This window comes from Trachypithecus francoisi, unplaced genomic scaffold (assembly GCF_009764315.1).
Source record: "Trachypithecus francoisi isolate TF-2019V2 unplaced genomic scaffold, Tfra_2.0 Lachesis_group4, whole genome shotgun sequence".
Lineage (NCBI taxonomy): Eukaryota > Metazoa > Chordata > Mammalia > Primates > Cercopithecidae > Trachypithecus > Trachypithecus francoisi.
The window spans coordinates 149723124-149744014 of NW_022681469.1; the positions used below are offsets into that span (position 1 = coordinate 149723124).

General features: G+C 44.6%; 1 protein-coding gene across 2 annotated transcripts in view; it reads left to right on the top strand.

Annotated features, from left to right (window-relative positions):
• Positions 1 to 19660, top strand: part of EGFR (epidermal growth factor receptor) — a 193752-nt gene extending 174092 nt beyond the window's left edge. For both annotated transcript variants that reach the window (XM_033194501.1, XM_033194502.1), the window contains 8 exons: positions 960 to 1115; positions 2009 to 2084; positions 7940 to 8086; positions 9485 to 9582; positions 10351 to 10518; positions 10885 to 10932; positions 11668 to 11776; positions 13272 to 19660. In XM_033194501.1, the coding sequence (XP_033050392.1) occupies positions 960 to 1115; positions 2009 to 2084; positions 7940 to 8086; positions 9485 to 9582; positions 10351 to 10518; positions 10885 to 10932; positions 11668 to 11776; positions 13272 to 13633 (1164 nt within the window). In that variant the 3' untranslated portion in view covers positions 13634 to 19660. The remainder of the gene's footprint in view (positions 1 to 959; positions 1116 to 2008; positions 2085 to 7939; positions 8087 to 9484; positions 9583 to 10350; positions 10519 to 10884; positions 10933 to 11667; positions 11777 to 13271) is intronic.
• The last annotated feature ends 1231 nt before the right edge of the window (positions 19661 to 20891 follow it).

The window sequence follows — 20891 nt, forward strand, 5'->3', positions numbered from 1 at the left end:
CCTTCTTGGTGGACACAGAAGAGAGAGTGGTAGAAACAAAGAGGTCTGCAGAACTTGACCCCTCCCAGCCTCTCCCACCTGCCAGCCTGGCCCTTGCAGAGAGATGCAGGCTGCCACACTCATGCCAAAGCCTGGGGCAGTTGGGCTCAGCAAGGTAGGCATCCATCGAGCAAGGAGGAACAGAGGTCAGCAGTGACCCCAGCAGCCAGCAGGGAGGAAGGTGCATGTGACAAGGATACCACAGGCCATGGGTCAGGGTCAGCCAGGGTCAGGGTAGCATTTCTAGGAATTCACTCTGTTGGGCGCTGTGCTGGCTGCTTCTCACATATTCTTTCTTTCTTACTCTCAGAGCAGAGATTCTAATTGCAGTGGGATTGTGGAAGCAGCCAGGAAGGTGAGGGGAGTGGGGTCTTCTAAAAGCATATTCAATATCCATGTGGTTTCAGTAATAATAATAATAAACCAGTGAAAAGTAAAACAGTACAAAAATCTTCATAGGCAGTGAACCATGTCAGAGAGTCCAAGAAAGCACAATGGGAGTGTGGCTTAAAAACCGTGACAGACATTCCTTTACACCAGCTTGGTGAGGAGGGCATGGTCCCCGCCACCCCCACCCTCGCTTTGCAGATAAACCACATGCATGAAGGTCAGCCTGGCAAGTCCAGCAAGTTCAAGCCCAGGTCGCAGCAGGGCAGCAATGCTCCTGCTCTTCTTTGTCCTCATATACGAGCACCTTTGCGCTTAAAACTTGAGGAACTGGATGGACAAAAGTCAGCAGCGGGTTACATCTTCTTTCATCTGCCTTTCCATTCTTTGGATCAGTAGTCACTAACGTTCACCAGCCATAAGTCCTCGAGTTGGAGAGGCTCAGAGCCTGGCATGGACATGACCCTGAATTCAGATGCAGAGCTGCTTCCCATGACGATCTGCCCCCCACCACAGGGTCTTTTGTGTTTCAGGGCATGAACTACTTGGAGGACCGGCGCTTGGTGCACCGCGACCTGGCAGCCAGGAACGTACTGGTGAAAACGCCACAGCATGTCAAGATCACAGATTTTGGGCTGGCCAAACTGCTGGGTGCAGAAGAGAAAGAATACCATGCAGAAGGAGGCAAAGTAAGGAGGTGGCTTGTAGGTCAGCCAGCATTTTCCTGACACCAGGGACCAGGCTACCTACCCACCAGCTGTATTATCTAACTCATGCAGGGGAGGACGCTCTCCAGACTTTCTGGGTGAGCTCGCAGCAGCTGTCACTGGCAGCTGGGTCCAGCCGGGGTCTCCTGGCAGTGTGAGCCAGAGCTGCTTTGGGAACGGGACTTGCTGAGACAGTGAATGAGGATGTTATCCCCAGGTGATCATTAGCAAAGGTTAGATTTCAGCCTCTCCCTGCAGGATGTATAAGTCCCCTTCAATATCACAATTGGGAAAGGTCACAGCTGCCTTGGTGGCCCACTGCTGTCGAGGACACCTAAGGAACAGGAAAGGCCCCCATGCGGGCCCGAGCTCCCAGCGCTGTCTGTGGCTCGTGGCTGGGACAGGCAGTGATGGAGTCCTTCTGTCCCTTTTCTGGCTCGGGTTTCTCTTAGGGACCCTCACAGCACTTAGGGATGCGTGTCCCCTGTCATGCCCTCGAATGCCCTCCCACAGCCATGCCCTTCTGAGGTTTCACTCTGGCCTGCTTGGCTCCTAGCAGCCACCAACCCTGTGATGCTGGGCCCTGAAAACACACACAGACCTGGATGAGTGAGGCCACTGGGCCCAACCAGGGCCCCCAGCTCACCAGAGCAGCCTAGGACCCAGAGGTGCTCAGAAACCTACCAGAGCAGCCCTGAACTCCGTCAGACTGAAATCCCCTCTTGCCAGGAGGAGGCGCCAGGCCTGGGGGACGGGTCATGGGGTGACCTGGCTCCTCTGTGTGTGTCACTTGTAATTAGGTCCAGAGTGAGTTAACTTTTTCCAACAGAGGGAAACTATAGTTGTCTCACTGCTTTATCTCTCACCATCCCAAGGTGCCTATCAAGTGGATGGCATTGGAATCAATTTTACACCGAATTTATACCCACCAGAGTGATGTCTGGAGCTACGGTAAGTCATAATCCTGATGCTAATGAATTTGTACTGAGGCCAAGCTGGCTTTTATTGTTAGTTAATTTACATTATATCCTCTGACATCCAAGTATTTTCTTTCAAGATAATGACTAATGATAATGTAATTGTTGCTATCTATCTATTGTACTGAGAAAACACGACAGAGGAAATCGAGTCCAGCTGCTGTCCGAAAGTCACTGGAGATAGCGATGAGCTGGTCTGGCAGGGAGGGGGGTATGGGAGGGAAAGAGCTTAGGAAATGCCTCTCCCTGCAAAGTCCGACCAAACTTTAACTTTAACCAAACCATTAACGTTGCCATGAATTTGAAGTGAACCAGAGGGAGGTGACAGAAGCAGCTTGGTGAGGAAAAGTTCCAGTAGAGAAATGAGGCTTATGATGAACTACCCTGGCCCTTATGTGTCAGAGAGAACGGCTTGACACACACTGAGGATGTCTGCAAGGATAAAAGAAGAAAGGGAGATGGCCCTTGCTTCTCGCTCTTGGGAGGACCATCTGGTCTGGCCCCAGAGGATTCTCTGTTTCCTCTTCTGAATCCCACTGTTGCCCAGCACAGGCCTGTACCCATCCTCACGAGGGCCCCTCTCCTCACCCGGCCCTAGGTCCCTGCCCTGTCCTGAGCCTACAAGGGCCTCCCATGTTAAGAAAGTGTTGCTGACACATTGCCTCTGACCGCTGTGCCAGGCACGTTCCACTGCGTTACCACATATGGTCCTTGAATTTCACCCAGCAACTTACTGAAAGGCTGGAACCCATGAACCTACCCCTTTACTGAGGAAAATCGGTTACCCCAGCTATCTACAGTGACAGGAGCAAAGGGAGGAGTCGCCTCACCTCTCTAGAAATGTGTATTTGAGCAGCACACTATTGAAGGGAATTTCCGAGAATAATATAGTCAGTACCACAAAAGCAAAATTATTCAGGATATCGTCCTTTTTTATTTAGTATTTTTTATTTTTCCTATAGCATTATTAACTTTCTGATTTTCCAAATACATACACATTTTTAAATTTCCTGAGTCTTTATCTCTTCTGTTAAAATGTAAGATTTATGATACAAAGGCAGAGATTTGTGTCCATGAATAAGTGAAGTTTGGTGTGCACCTGTGAGCTGAGCTGCCTCGATTAATGGAGCAGATAAGGAAATAAAGGCCTGCTGATGCATTGTTATTTTCAGCCATTTTCAGAATGTATTTCCTCTCCACGAGGGAACCCCAGGGTCCTGCCCCAAGCCATTTCTTTTGTCCCCATGCAGCTGGCCCCTCCTGCCCCAGGCACAGCCTGGTCTCCTGCTGTTCTCCCCTCTTCCCACTTGCTCCCCCTCATCTATGCTCCAGACAGTGGCCAAATATATTTTTTAACTTTTTTTTTTTTTTTTGGGACAGAGTCTTGCCCTGTCGCCCAGGCTGGAATGCAGTAGGGCAGTCTCGGCTCACTGCAACCTCCGCCTCCTGGGTTCAAGCGATTCTCCTGCCTCAGCCTCCTGAGTAGCTGGGATTCCAGGCACAGGCCACCACACCCAGCTAATTTTTTGTATCTTTAGTAGAGAGGCCAGGCTGGTCTCGAACTCCTGACCTCATGATCTGCCTGCCTTGGCCTCCCAAAGTACATATTTTTTAACTTTATCAGACTTTTCATTCTCTGCTCAACATCTTTCTTTGGTCCTCCAGGTATGTTCAGATAAAACCTGAGCACCTGGCCATGACTGATGGGATGCTGGGCCATCTGGCCCTGGCAACTGTCCCATCCACGAGGTCCCCCCCCTCACGCTCCAGGCACAGCCTGTGTGTGCCAGCGCACTGCCCACACTCCATGTACAAGTGGAAGCCCTCTCGAATTCAGTGGCTTAGTGCCTTGATGTGGTCACACCCATTCTCAAGAAGTAGGTTCCCACTGAAAACACTGTGTATTTTCAACATCATTGAGGCTGCCACAGCAGATTATAATCACTGGCCTGGGCAGCCCACTGGAACTACCAGACCATGAGCCTGAATTTTTAGTCTAAAAATCATATCCTGTTTTCTCTACTCTCTAGTCTCTAGTCAAGGCAAATTATTCAATTTAATAAATTAGGGACCTAGTGTGTTGTACCAACAAGCTAAAGAGAGAATTCACAACACCTTCCAGTCCATTCTCCACCTAACACTGGCTACACTGACTCTCCTCCCTCTCGCCATTTGTTCCGATATCTAATAACCTGTCTTCCCATAGAATTCATTATGCATGTTTAAAAACCTAGTTAAATAGTAAACTGACTGCATAGATCTGGAAATGAGACAGTCTTTCTTTTACAAATCCATATAGACTGTGTGTTGGGGGCAGGGGATGACACAAGAATCTACTTTCTTGCCCCAAAACCGTTGCTTTCCTTCCATCGTTAAGCTTGCATTCTGTATATTAATTCAGGTGGCTCCATTTGGGAATGGCCTCTGTTATCCAGAGATGGGAGGGCCATGAGAACTCGGGGTTGTCTGAAAAAACACTGGTTCTAAAATTGTCACTGCTTTCACTTGTTTTTAACTGTCATAGTTGTTTGATTTTGAAGGAAAAATATGATGGTTTTTATTCTATGCTTGTTATATCTTTATGTGGTTTCGTGTTTTTTAGATTTTAGTACCTGTCATTTTTTTAACTTTCATTTTAGGTTCAGGGGTACATGTGCAGGTTTGTTACATAGGTAAATCTATGTCATGGGGGTTTGTTATACAGATTACTTCATCACCCAGGGATTAAGCCTAGTACCCATTAGTTATTTTTCCTGATCCTCTCCCTCCTCCCATCCTCCACCTTCCTATAGACCCCAGTGTGTGTTGTTCCCCTCTACATGTCCATGTGTTCTCATAATTTAGCTCCCACTTATAAGTGAGAACATGCAGTATTTGATTTTCTGTTCCTGCATTAGTTTGCTAAGGATGATGGCCTCTAGCTCCATCCATGTTCTTGCAAAGTACATGATCTCGTTCTGTTTTGTGGCTGCATAGTGTTCCATGGTATATATGTGCCACATTTTCTTTATCCAGTCTGTCATTAACGGGCATTTAGGTTGATTCCATGTCTTTGCTATTGCGAATAGTGCTGCTGTGAAAATACACATGCATATGTCTTTATGGTAGAATGATTTATATTCCTTTGAATAATGGGATTGCTGGGTCAAATGGTAGTTCTGTTTTCAGCTATTTGCGAAACTGCCACTCTCTTTTCCACAATAATTGAACTAATTTACATTCCCACCAACAGTGTAAAAGCATTCCTTTTTTCTCCACAACCTCACCAGCATCTGTCGGGTTTTCTTTTTTTTTTTTTTTTTACTTTTCAATAATAGCTATCTGACTGGTATGAGATGGTATCTCATTGTGGTTTTGATTTTTATTTTTTTATTGCTCTGTAATGTTAAGCTCTTTTTCATATACTTGTTGGCTGCATGTATGTCTTCTTCTGAAAAGTGTCTGCTCATTTCCTTTGCCCACTTTTTAATGGGATTGTTTCATTTTTTCTTGTAAATTTGCTTAAGTTCCTTATAGATGCTGGTTATTAGATCCTTCTCAGATTTATAGTTTGCAAAAATGTTCTCCCATTCTGTTGGTTGTCTGTTCACTCTGACGATAGTTTCTTTTGCTGTGCAGAAGATCTTCAGTTTAGTTAGATCCCATTTGTCAATTTGTGCTTTTGTTGCAATTGCTTGATGCGTCTTCATCATGAAATCTTAGCCCATTCCTATATCCAGAATGGTATTACCTAGGTTGTCTTCCAGGGTTTTTATAGTTTGGGGTTTTACATTTAAGTCTTTAATCCCGTTGAGTTGATTTTTGTATATGGTGTAAGGAAGGAGTCCAGTTTCAATCTTCTTTACGGCTAGCTAGTTGTCATTTATTGAGTAGGGAGTCCTTTCCCCATTGCTTTTTTTTTTTTTTCTGTCAACTTTGTCAATGATCACATGGTTGTAGGTGTGCAGCCTTATTTCTGGGCTCTCTATTCTGTTTCATTGGTCTGTATGTCTGTTTCTGTACTAGTACCATGCTGTTTTGGTTACTGTATCCCTGTAGTTTAAAGTCAGGTAGCATCATGCCTCCAGCGTTGTTCTTTTTGCTTAGAATTGCCTTGGCAATTCAGGCTCTTTTTTGGTTCCATGTGAATTTTTAAATTGTATTTTCTAGTTCTGTGAAGAATCTCCTTGGTAGTTTGATAGGAGTAACATTTAATCTATAAATTACTTTGGGCAATATAGTCAGTTTAATGATATTGATTCTTTCTATCCATGAGCATGGAATGTTTTCCATTTGTTTGTGTCATCTCTGATTTCTTTAAGCAGTGTTTTGTAGTTCTTATTGTAGAGATCTTTCACCTCTCTGGTTGACTGTATTCCTAGGTATTTTATTCTTTTTGTAGCAATTGTGAATTGAATTACATTCCTGATTTGGCTCTCGGCTTGACTGTTGTTGGCATATTGGAATGCTAATGATTTTTGTACATTGATTTTGTACAACTGACTCTTCATTGAAGTTGTTTATCAGCTTAAGGGTTTTCGGGTCAAGACTATGGGGTTTTCTAGATATAGGATCATGTCATCTGCAATCAGGGATAGTTGTTTTCCTCTCTTCCTGTTTGGATGTCCATTATTTCTTTCTCTCACCTGATTTATCTGGCCAGGACTTCCAATAATACGTTGAATAGGAGTGTTGAGAAAGGGAATCCTTGTCTTGTGTCAGTTTTCAAGGGGAATGCTTTCAGCTTTTGCCCATTCAATATGATGTTGGCTGTGGGTTTGTCATAGGTGGCTATTATGTTGAGGTTTGTTCCTTAAATACCTAGTTTATTGAGAGTTTTTAACATGTTGAATTTTATTGAGAGCCTTTTCTACAGCTATTGAGATGATCATGTGGCTTTTGTCCTCAGCTCTGTTTATGTGGTGAATCATATTTACTGATTTGCGTATGTTGAACCAACCTTGCATCCCAGGGATGAAACTGACTTGATTGTGGTGGCTTAAGCTTTTGATGTGCTGCTGGATTCAATTTGTCAGTATTTTGTTGAGAATTTTTACGTCTATGTTCATCAGATATGTTGGCCTGAAGTTTTCTTTTTTTGTGTGGTATCTCTGCTGAGTTTTGGTATCAGGATGATGTTGGCCTCATAGAATGAGTTAAGGAGGAGTCCTTCCTCCTCAAATTTTTGGAATAGTATCAGTAGAAATGATATCTGCTTTTTTTGTACATCTTGTAGAATTTGGCTGTGAATCTATCTGGTCTTGGGCTTTGTTTTGGTTGGTAGGCTATTACTGATTCAATTTTGGAGCTCATTATTGGTCTGTTCAGGGATTCAGTTTCTTCTTGAGGTTTTTATTTTTATCAAAAGGAACATAAGCTTTTTCATTTCCAATTTTTTATGATCTAAACATGTGCAGTTTACAGCCCTGTTCAGAATCTGCATCTTCCTCCTTCTGCAGATACGGGTCCCTCAGAGCAGGTGACTGAGTATGTATCCTGTCTGGAGCATAATATTTATGCTAGTAGAGTTACTGTTGTCTTTATTGTTAATTACCAAAGTTTACCACTTATCAGTCACTTACTACTTGCTGGGCATTGCGCTAACACAACAGATTTCAGTTGTATTATCTTGTTGGGTCCTCACAGCCATCCTGTGAAACAGATACTGTTCTTATCCCACTTTATAGAGAGGGGAACCGAGGCTTCTAGCACTGAAGCAAATTGCCCAAACTACAGAAATGTAGGTTTCTAAACATCAAGAAACAGTAACCAGTAATGATGACTAAAGCAAGGGATTGTGATCATTCATTCATGATCCCACTGCCTTCTCTTCTTGCTTCATCCTCTCAGGGGTGACCGTTTGGGAGTTGATGACCTTTGGATCCAAGCCATATGACGGAATCCCTGCCAGCGAGATCTCCTCCATCCTGGAGAAAGGAGAACGCCTCCCCCAGCCACCCATATGTACCATCGATGTCTACATGATCATGGTCAAGTGTGAGTGACCAGTGGGGCTGTCCACACTGCCTAGCTGAGCCTTGGTGGCTGCTCTTAGCCAAACAGCTGGGGCCTTTGCATCCCTGGAGAAATGTCATCACATTACTTAAGGCAGGCACACAAATCCAGAAACATCTGTAAATACCCCTTCAAGCATTCTTCTAAAGATACTTCTTGACTCATTGGGCAGTGTGACCTGACATTTGCCTATGTTTGCAAGCAAATAAATAAAACAAGTCTTCCACAAGCCATTACACCGAAATACTCTATTCGCTGAGTTACTCAATGAAATACCGAGTTGCCCTGTATTTTGAAGCCTGTTACCAGAGAGACTGAATGTTTTTAAATGCATTACAATGAGTAACAACATAAGGCTAATAGAGTCAACATTTCTGCTTTGACTTAAACCTTTTAAACCAGTGGATTTATGTGAAGTCTCTGCACATAAGAGTGTGTAATTTGATTGATGCTATTATTCTACCAGATTCACGAGTGCAGTGGGCTCTGGAGGTAGCATTACATACATGGGATGAGCATTTGCAAAAGAAAGTTGTATAGGGAATATGACAGAGCCAAGTTAATGTAAATGTTAATGCCTTTCTGAACTCTAGACCACAGAGTTAATCTTTTTTAACTTCCTTGGTTTGAGCTGAGGAAGCTGTAATCCAGAGAAGCCACGTGATTCGTCTAAGGTTACATAGCAGTCTGGCCTAAAATAGCTTGACATCCTGTGGACGGAAAATAAATGTGATCCCTCAAGAGGCATGAGGATTTCCAGGCAGTAGCCGTACCTCCAACTTGTTTAATCTGGATTTAGATTGTTGGGTAGTCACATGCAGCAGCACAGTTAACAGTGTGTCCTTCTATGGAAGTTGCCAGCGCAGCCAGCTCTCTCACTTGCATGTATGCCCACTGGGTATGTGCTGTACTGGAGACGCCAGGGGCAGGGGCCTGGTCCCAACCTCAAATTCTTTAAAGCCTATTTTGCTACGTTGCATCTGATTTCCTGCCTGAAGGAATGCTGAGAGTGGATGTTCGAGTGAGGACCTTGGTGCAGGGCACCCTGCAGTCAGGATAGTTCACAGAGAGCAATTGCACAGACCCACACTGCTCCATCCCCTCAGGCGACAACACAGGATGCTGACCCCAGGAAGAGTGGGCGTAGAAAAACTAGAGGACATTATTGTTATTCTGATTCAAATGTACAGTGCTGGCATGGTCTTTAAACAGTAACCAGTACTAGTTGGCCAAGACAGAAAAGTCTACCACAAAGACTTGGTTCTTTCATCACTTATTTGACTGGAAGTGTTGCATCACCAATGCCTTCTTTAAGCAATACCATCTTTATCATTTCTTCCAGTGTTGTAATTGCACTGTTTTTTCTCATTCCTTCCCCAGGCTGGATGATAGACGCAGATAGTCGCCCAAAGTTCCGTGAGTTGATCATTGAATTCTCCAAAATGGCCCGAGACCCCCAGCGCTACCTTGTTATTCAGGTACAAATCGCAATCTGTCCTTCCATTGGGAAGAGTCCCTCTAATAAGCATCTCATGTCACTGTGCTCTGTCACATGCCAACCTGGCCTCCCTGTGTCCCAGATCGCATTATTAAACCCTCCAGCGCATTAGAGCAAGCCTCAGTCAAGGCACAGGCCACATCATGAACTAAGCAGGGTCCGTGAGTGGGGCCCACCCAACTCCATCTCCCTGTCCCCGTCTGAACTCTCCTCCCACGCTCATCCTCACTGTCCAGCTAGCCAAAGCTTCAGCTAGGTCTAACAGAGAAGCATGGTCTATTGGCCTTGGTGTCAGGCAGACCTGGCTTCACACCCCTGACTCTCCACTTCGTCCCATTACCCAGGCAGCTGATCCACCTATCTCCTTCCATAACATGGGAATACCAAAACCAAGCTCACAGGATTGGTCTCAAAGATTTAATAAGATATGTTGCAAAATACACTCCCTAGTACCTCACAGCAAGGTGCACACTCGATGAATGCTGCAGCTTCTTCCCTGTTTCCTCAGAAGCTATTTGCATCTCATGTAGGGGCTTTCAAGCATCAAAGGACGGTTCATGTTTTATTTTAAGGCACCCACATGCCATGAGGGGAGGCAGCTATAATTCAGAGAACTAAGGGGGATTTCATTATAACAAAATTGGCAAACACACAGGAACCTGCTGGCAATAGAGCCCTGCTCCTATAGCCAAGAAGTGGAATAGCATCTCTATGGGCCATTCTAATAGCCTCAAAATCTCTGCACCAGGGGGATGAAAGAATGCATTTGCCAAGCCCTACAGACTCCAACTTCTACCGTGCCCTGATGGATGAAGAAGACATGGACGACGTGGTAGATGCCGACGAGTACCTCATCCCACAGCAGGGCTTCTTCAGCAGCCCGTCCACATCACGGACTCCCCTCCTGAGCTCTCTGGTATGAAGCCTCTGTCTCTCTCAAGCTGTCTCTCAAATTGAACAAAATGAATTTTAGGGAAAATAACAACCATCTAGTGAAACTCACATGGAGATGAAGTCAATTTTAACCAAATGGTAAAATCAAAATAAATTAAATAAGTGTATTACTTTGTTGCATTGCAACAACTTGATTGTAAGCCTTTTAGGTCCACTAGGGAACAGAATTAAATCAAAACTAAACATAGTTGCTCTATAACTAATGATTAAAACAAAAATTAAACACCTTCATGATATACCCTCCATGAGGCACACCACCTGCATTCAGGAAAAGTGGATGAGATGCGGTACAAGCATTCCACGGGCAACTTCTCTGTTTCTTTTTCAGAGTGCAACCAGCAACAATTCCACTGTGGCTTGCATTGATAGAAATGGGGTATGTATTAACACCTTATAAGCCAGCATTTACAGCTCTGTACTACGACTCTATTATAGGTGGAAAATGCCTTAACCTAAATAATCTTAACCCAGATAATCTTGAGTTTTCTTCCTGTTTGGGTTTTTCCCTGCATGGCTGTCACGCCTCACAGTGCCATTCAAAGCGTGGCTCCTGGACCAGTAGCAGCATCACCTGGCAGCTTCTTAGAAATGCCATTTTTCAGGCCACCGCCCCAGATTGACCAAATCAGGACCTCTGGGGGTGGCGCCCAGTAGTCTTTGTCTGAGCCACCTTCCATGTGATGCTGATGCCTGTTGAAGTGTGAGGCTCTGGTCTAGACAGCACTGTGCCATGCAGAAACCACTAGCCACATGTGGCTACTTCAACTTAAATGTTAGTAAGTTAAAATGAAATGAAATATAAACTCAGTTTCTCACACATGTGAAGTGTCCAGTAGCCACACGTGGCTAGTGGCGACCGTATTGAAGAGCACAGCTCATAGCATACCTCCCTCACTGCAGAAAGTTCTGCTGGACAGCACCTAGCACAGCCCTGCTGCCTGCCCTGCAGCCTGCAGCCCAGCAGCACGGGCACCCACTAGGGTGCAGACTCTCAGGCCTGCCCGACCTACGAATGAGAACCTGCATCCCAAGGAGATTTCAGGTGATTTTTGCACACACTGAAGATGGAGCAGCCCTGACTGGAGTAACCTTCCCTCATTTCCTCCTGCAGCTGCAAAGCTGTCCCATCAAGGAAGACAGCTTCTTACAGCGATACAGCTCAGACCCCACAGGCGCCTTGACTGAGGACAGCATAGACGACACCTTCCTCCCAGTGCCTGGTGAGTGGCTTGTCTGGAAACATTCCTGCTCCTCAGCCTCCTCGACCCACTCAGCAGCAGCCAGTCTCCACTACCCAGTGTCCAAGCCAGGTGCTCCCTCCAGCATCTCCAGAGGGGGAAACAGTGGCAGATTTGCAGACACAGTGAAGGGCGTAAGGAGCAGATAAACACACGATGGAGCCTGCACAAGCTCTTTGTTGTGTCTGGGTTGTTTGCTGTACCTCTGTTTTAAGAATGAATCTGCAAAATTTCCAGCTTATGAAACAAACCACAGACATACGTGTGTGTGTGAGTGTGTGCATGATATGTGTACATCTGTGTGTGTGTATGTGTGTGTGTGACAGATTTGATCCCTGTTCTCTCTGCTGGCTCTATTCTTGACCTGTGAAACATATATTTAACTAATTAAATATTAGTTAATATTAATAAATTTTAAGCTTTATCCAGACACTCACAACCTGCTAACACACACACATATATACACACACACATATACACACACCACACACATACACAGACCACACACACCATACACAGACACATGCACATGCACACACATACACACACATACACCACACACACACCACACACACACATGTATACACACACCACACATACACCACACACACCACAAAAACCCCACACACATACACATACATATACACACCACACACACCACACATACACATGTATACACACACATATATACACACACATACACACACCACACACATGTACACACACCACACACATACACCACAGACATGTACACACACCATATACACATATGTATGCACACATACACACCCACACCACACACACACCACACATACATACACATATACACACCACACATACATCACAAAAACCCCACACACATACAAACATATACACACCACACATACACCACACATACACACATGTACATATACCCACACCACAGACACACATGTATACACACCACATACACATATGTACACACACATACACACCCACACCCCACACACACCACACTTACATACACACATAGACACACACCACACACACCATACATACACATGTACACACACACCACATATACACACACATACACACCACACATGCACACACCACACACGTACAAACATACATTACACACATACACCACATGCACAGCACGCATACACACACATATACACACACCAGACACACATACCACATACACACCCCACATACATGTACACATGCATGCACATACACACACACACACACTCTCCTCAAGGCAGGCTATCCTCTGAGAACTTTAAATTCACAAAAGACACACGTGTCCATTACTTTGAGAAGTGCAGGAAAGAACCCACTTTCTTTTGCAGCAACAGCAAGAGGGCCCTCCCAAGGCTCCTGCTCCCTGTCATAATCTCCTTGTTGAAGACATTCACAGGGTTCAGAACCCGGGGATCTTGCATGGGATGGTGCTTTGCTGATGACTTCACCTCTGATTTCTTTCCACTTTCAGAATACATAAACCAGTCCGTTCCCAAAAGGCCCGCTGGCTCTGTGCAGAATCCTGTCTATCACAATCAGCCTCTGAACCCTGCGCCCAGCAGAGACCCACACTACCAGGACCCCCACAGCACCGCAGTGGGCAACCCCGAGTATCTCAACACTGTCCAGCCCACCTGTGTCAGCAGCACATTTGACAGCCCTGCTCATTGGGCCCAGAAAGGCAGCCACCAAATTAGCCTGGACAACCCTGACTACCAGCAGGACTTCTTTCCCAAGGAAGCCAAGCCAAATGGCATCTTTAAGGGCTCCACAGCTGAAAATGCAGAATACCTAAGGGTCGCACCACAAAGCAGTGAATTTATTGGAGCATGACCACGGAGGACAGTATGAGCCCTAAAAATCCAGACTCTTTCAATACCCAGGACCAAGCCACAGCGGGTCCTCCATCCCAACAGCCATGCCCGCATTAGCTCTTAGACCCACAGACTGGTTTCGCAACGTTTACACCGATCAGCCAGGAAGTGCTTCCACCTCGGGTGCATTTTGGGAAGTTGCAGGTGCATTCCTTTGTCTTCAAACTGTGAAGCATTTACAGAAACGCATCCAGCAAGAATACTGTCCCTTTGAGCAGAAGTTTATCCTTCAAGGAGGTATATTTGGGGAAAAAAAAAAAAAAGTATATGTCAGGATTTTTATTGATTGGGGATCTTGGAGTTTTTCATTGTCACTATTCATTTTTACTTCAATGGGCTCTTCCAACAAGGAAGAAGCCTGCTGGTAGCACTTGCCACCCTGAGTTCATCCAGGCCCAACTGTGAGCAAGGAGTACAGGCCACAAGTCTTCCAGTGGACGCTTGATTCCAGTGGTTGTGCTTCAAGGCTTCCACTGCAAAACACTAAAGATCCAAGAAGCCCTTCATGGCCCCAGCAGGCCGGATCGGTACTGTATCAAGTCATGGCAGGTACAATAGGATAAGCCACTCTGTCCCTTCCTGGGCAAAAAAGAAATGGAGGGGATAGAATTCTTCCTTAGACTTACTTTTGTAAAAATATCCCCACGGTACTTACTCCCCACTGGTTGACTAGTAGTTTCCAGTTGTGAGCGTTAGACTGACTTGTTTGTCTTCCATTCCATTGTTTTGAAACTCAGTATGCTGCCCCTGTCTTGCTGTCATGAAATCAGCAAGAGAGGATGACACATCAAATAATAACTCGGATTCCAGCCCACATTGGATTCATCGGCATTCAGACCAATAGCCTACAGCTGAGAATGTGGAATACCTAAGGATAACACCGCTTTTGTTCTAACAAAAACATATCTCCTAATTTGAGGCTCAGATGAAATGCATCAGGTCCTTTGGGGTATAGAGCAGGAGACCACAAAAATGAAGCTGCTCTGAAATCTCCTTTAGCCATCACCCCAACCCCCCAAAATTAGTTTGGGTTACTCATGGAAGATAATTTTCTCCTTTTACTTCACTTTAAAAGCTATTTACTCAAAGAGTATATGTTCCCTCCAGGTCAGCTGCCCCCAGACCCCATCCTTACCCTTTGTCAAACAAAAAGTGTCTCCTCCCTGAGTCAGCTATTCAAGCACTTATAGCTCTGGCCACAACGGGACATTTTACAGGTGCGAATGAGAGTGGCATTATGAGTAATGTGGAATTCAGGTAGTAAATATGAAACTAGGGTTTGAAATTGATAATGCTTTCACAACATTTGCAGATGTTTTAGAAGAAAAAAAGTTCCTTGCTAAAATAATTTCTCTACAATTGGAAGATTCAGCTAGTTAGGATCCCACCTTTTTTCTTAATCTGTGTGTGCCCTGTAACCTGACTGGTTAACAGCAGCCCTTTGTAAACAGTGTTTTAAACTCCCCTAGTCAATATCCACCCCATCCAATTTATCAAGGAAGAAATGGTTCAGAAAATATTTTCAGCCTACAGTTAAGTTCAGTCACACACACATACAAAATGTTCCTTTTGCTTTTAAAGTATTTTTTGACTCCCAGATCAGTCAGGGCCCCTACAGCTTTGTTAAGAAAGTATGTGATTTTCGTCTCAATGAAAATAAAATTATATTCATTTCCACTCTATTATGCTCTCAAATACCCCTAAGCACCTATACTAACCTGGTATGGGTATGAAATATACAAAGATAAATAAAACATAGTCCCTGATTCTGAGAAATTCACAATTTAGCAAAGGAAATGGACTCAAAGATGCTAACCTTAAAACAACCTGACAAATGCTAGACAGGACCCATCAGCCAGGCACTGTGAGAGTACAGAACAGGAAGGTTGGGTCCTGCCTGAGGAGACCTGGAAGGTTCATCAGGGAGGCCTCACAGGAGGATGACCAGGTCTCAGCCACAGGGGAGATGGAAAGTGCAGGTGCAGCAGGGGCACCCTGATCAAGGAAACAGCTGCCAGACGCCTTCACTGCTGAAGTCCGCATAAGGCTGAGGTCAGTCGCCCTAGCAACCTGCTCCCTCTAAGCCAGGAGATGAGCTTGGCTCATCCCACAAGAGCCCTAAAAGTTGCATCCCCCACAGGGATTTTGAGCTATCATCTCTGCACATGCTTAGTGAGAAGACTACGCAACATTTCTAAGAATCTGAGACTTTTTATCATCGGTAAACCACTTCCATTATTCATTCACCTCAGGACAAACAGAAATATTTCAGTCAGAACTGGGAAACAGAAGGACTCACATTCTGCTGTCACTTATGTGTCAAGAAGCAGATGATTGGTGAGGCAGGTCAGTTGTAAGTGAGTCACATTGTAGCATTAAATTCTAGTATTTTTGTAGTTTGAAACGCTAACATAATAAAAGAGCAACAGCTATTCTAGCTTTCTTCTTCATATTTTAATTTTCCACCATAAAGTTTAGTTGCTAAATGTATTAATTTTAAGATTGTACTTCCCAAAATAGTTCTCACTTCATCTGTCCAGGGAGGCACAGTTCTGTCTGGTAGAAGCCGCAAAGCCATTGGCCTCTCCACGGATCTGGCGACCATGGTGGGCAGGTTGGGAGAGGAGCTGCCCAAAGTCCCATGATTTTCACCTAACAGCCCTGTTCGTCAGTTCTCAAAGCTTGGACTCCATCCCTGAAGGTCTTCCTGATTGATAGCCTGGCCTTAATACCCTACAGGAAGCCTGTCGGCTGTTTCTTCATCAGGTTCCTGGAAGACCTTACCCCATGACCCCCGCTTCAGATGTGGCCTTTGGAAACAGAGGTCAAAGGAAAGTAAGGAGCTGAGAGCTCACATTCACAGGTGCCGCCAGCCTTTGTGCATCTTCTTGCATCATCTCTAAGGAGCTGCTCTAATTGCTCCATGCCTGTCACCCCATGAGGGATCAAAGAAGGGATGAGTCTTCTAAACTCTATATTCGCTGTGAGTCCAGGTTGTAAGGGGGAGCATTGTGGACGCATCCTATTGCACTCCAGCTGATGACAACAAAGCTTAGGTGTTTGCTGAAAGTTCTTGATGTTGTGACTTACCACCTCTGTCTCACAACTGCAGGCATAAGGGGACTGTGGATTGCTTAGCAGGAAAGGCACTGGTTCTCAAGGATGACTGCCCTTGGGAATCTCCTGGTCCCAACCAGAAAGACTGTGACTTGATTTTCTCAGGTGCAGCCCAGCCGTAGGGCCTTTTCAGAGCACCCCCTGGTTATTGCAACATTCATCAAAGTTTCCAGAACCTCTAGCCTAAAGGAAGGGCCTGGTGGGGGTCTGCTTGGCACTCGCTGGGGGGCCACCCACCCAGTGCCACTCTCACTAGGCCTCTGGTTGCACTTGCGTAGGATGAGGCTGGTTAGTGACTGGAACTCAGCACCTCCCCTCAGGCAGAAGAGAATCACCTGTGGAGCTTCAAAAGAAGGGGCTTGGGGTCTCTGCAGACCAATTCAACCCAAATCTCAGGGGCTCTTTCATGATTCTAATGGGCAACCAGGGTTGAAACCCATATTTCTAGGGTCTTCAGTTGTACAGGACTGTGGGCCTGTACCAGGGCCCCCAGTCAGAGTAGAATAAAAGGCTGGGTAAGGTAGAGATTCCCATGTGCAGTGGAGAGATAAGTCACTGATAAGCCTGAGACTTGGCTGCTAGTGGTCATTCCAAAAGCCTCCAATTCATCATCGTCACCAGCAGTTCAGCTGGAAAGGGGCAAATACCCCCACTGGAGCCTTGAAAAAGCCCTGGGAACCCTCCACATTCTCTAAGTAAGTTATAGAAACCAGTCTCTTCCCTCCTTTGTGAATGAGCTGCTATTCCGCGTAGGCAACACCTATTGAAATTGCCCTCAACGTCTACTCTGCATTTCTTTCTTGTGATAAGCACACACTTTTATTGCAATATAATGATCTGCTCACATTTCCTTGTCTGGGGGCTGTAAAACCTTACAGAACAGAAATCTTTGCCTCTCTCACCAGCCACACCTGCCATACCAGGGGTACAGCTTTGTACTATTAAAGACACAGACAGGATTTTTAAATGTAAATCTATTTTTGTAACTTTTTTGTGGGATATCATCCTCTTTATGTAGCACTGAACTTTGTACAATATATTTTTAGAAACTCATTTTTCTACTAAAGGAAACACAGTTTACTTTAGAGAGACTGCAATAAAATCAAAATTTGAAACGGAAATCTTTGTTTAAAAGGGTTAAGTTGAGGCAAGAGGAAAGCCTCTCTCTTACAAAAAGGCACAACCTCATTGGGGAGCTAAGCTAAGTCATTGTCATGGTGAAGAAGAGAAGCATCGTTTTTATATTTAGAAAATTTTAAAAGATGATGGAAGGCACATTTAGCTTGGTTTGAGGCAGGTTCTGTTGAGTCTGTTGGGGCAATGTTCATGGAAAGGGCTCACTGTCTGTTGTTACAACTAGAAAAATCCAGCTGCATGCCATACCCTCATCATCTGCCAGTGTGACCCAGTACATGTAAGAAAAGCAATAACATAGCATTTTGTTGGTTTATATATATATACTGTGACTTCAATGCAAATTATTTTATTTTTATATTTAAAATTGATATGCATCTATCAGTATAAACTAGTCATATCTGGAGAGCCCTAATAATGTTCAGCACACTTTGGTTCGTTCACCAACAGTCTTACCGAGGCTGGGCCTAGCCACCCTAAAGAAGTTATTCAGCCCTGGCTATCACCTGAGGAGCTTTTACAAAGCTTGAAGCCCAGCTACACCTCAGACCAATTAAAGGCAAGTCTCTGGGGCTGAAACCCAAACGTTTGTAGTTTTTAAAGCTCCTGAGGTCATTCCAGTGTGCAGCCAAAGTTGAGAACTACCGGCCTAGGGATTAGCCACAAGGAATTGGACTTGGAGGCAAAGTCTGCAGGAGTATGTGATCCTCAGGACCAGAGAACTGAGACACAAAGACCTCCGCATCTGTCGCCGAGAGTCAAGAATCTAAACAGAGTTTCCATGAAGGTTCTCCAAGCACTAGAAGGGAGAGTGTCTAAACAATGGTTGAAAAGCAAAGGAAATATAAAACAGACACCTCTTTTCCATTTCCTAAGCTTGCTCTCTTTATTAAGGGTGGACTAGAAATAAAATATAATATTCCTGATACTTATGCAGCTGACATTGTTGCTCTCCCCAAAGCAACCAAGTAGGCTTTATTTCCCACAGTGAAAGAAAACATTGACCTATCAGTTACATTACAAAAGGCAGATTTCAAGAGGATTAAGTAAGTGGTTGGATGGCTTTTATAAAAACAAGAATTCAAGAAGAGGATTCATGCTTTAAGAAACATTTGTTATACATTCTTCACAAATTATACCTGGGATGAAAACTGTAGCAGACAGTGTGTTTTCCTTCCATGTCTCTCTGCACTACCCACAGTGTGTCCTCTGACACTGCAAGTCTATCCTATCTGAATTCCCAGCAGAAGCACTACGAAGCTCCACCCTATCACCTAGCAGATCAAACTATGGGGAAAACTTAAATTCGTGCATACATTTCTGGATGCATTTACTTATCTTTTTAAAAAAAGGAATCCTATGACCTGATTTGGCCACAAAAATCATCTTGCTGTACAATACAATCTCTTGGAAATTAAGAGATCCTGTGGATTTGATGACTGGTGTTAGAGGTGACAATGTAACCGACTAACAACAGACAGCAATAACTTCGTTTCAGAAATGTTCAAGCAATAGCTTTGTAGCTTCGACATATGGTACGTTTTAACCTTGAAAGTTTTGCAATGATGAAAGCAGTATTTGTACAAATGAAAAGCAGAATTCTCTTTTATATGGTTTATACTGTTGATCAGAAATGTTGATTGTGCATTGAGTATTAAAAAATTAGATGTATATTATTCACTGTTCTTTACTCATGAGTACTTTATAATAATAATAATGTATTCTTTGTTAACAAAGCCGTTTTGGTACTAGTTATTAATCATATCTAACCAACTGTAGATGTTCTTTCCTGATAACTTTTTAAAAAATTAATAAACTATTTTTAGAGCAGTTTTAGGTTCACAGCAAAACTGAGCAGAAAGTACAGAGAGCCCCCCTTTCCCTATCAGCCTCTCCCACCATCACCATCACACCCCAGGAACCAGATAACTTTTTAATGGGAAAAAAATCCAGGCCAGCTCAGAGGCTTCCTCCTGTGGCTGGGCCAGCCCCTCGGGCTCTCAGGTACATTGCAACTCAAGCTCGTCACATGCCAGGGCCTTCCAGTGCCCCTGAGACCCCTCATTCCCAAGATCCCTTCATAGTTTTTCTCCTTCACAGAGCCAAGAGGGAATTCCCTGAGGGAACAGATTTTTCTATGGCAAGCCCAGGTTTTGTTTCTTCAAAGCACCAAAATAAGTAGAAGTTTACCCTGATTCTGCTAAAAATCAGAAGAATTAAGTGGGTCTCAGCATGGGCATGGGGCTGCCCACACACTCCCCGCTAACCTCCCTTACGTGTGGGCGGTCCCACCCTCCACCCAGAACTTTCATGGCAGGAGCTCTCCTCTCACTGCCATGTTTAATGTAATGAAGCCACTACCCGCACATCGGGAATAGCCATGGTGTGGCAGGGGAGGGTTCTAGGGAGATCGAGCTCAGACTGCAGTCAGGCTTCCTTAGGAACACAGGAGCATGTTCTGAGAAACACATCATTAGGAGATGTCATCACTGTGCGAGCGTTACTGAGTGTACTTCACACACCTAGATGGCACAGCCCAGCACATGCCTAAGTTATATGGTGTAGTCTGTTGTTCCTAGGCTAATGATCTGTACAGCCTGGGACTATACTGAATTCTGCAGGCAACTGCAGTACAATGGTAAGGATCTGTATATATAAAACATAGCTAAATATTAAAAAGATACAGTGAAAACATGGTATTATCATCTTATGGGAAAACTCAGGTTATGTGTCTAAATGCTTAAACAGATAAACGAGTATGGCAAGTTTTCTCAGTTCTAGCTGTAAAAGTAGAGTTAGGGGATTTGAACTCAACACCTGAGAAAAAGCAAACCTGTTGATGAAGCAGAGGATGCCACCGAAGAGGAGAGAACAGCTTCCCAAAACCCAGCATCAAGGGCCAAGCAGCCAGGAGGCTGGGTGGGGATGCACAGGGCGAGGAGGGCAGGCAGGGTGCCTCCCATGGG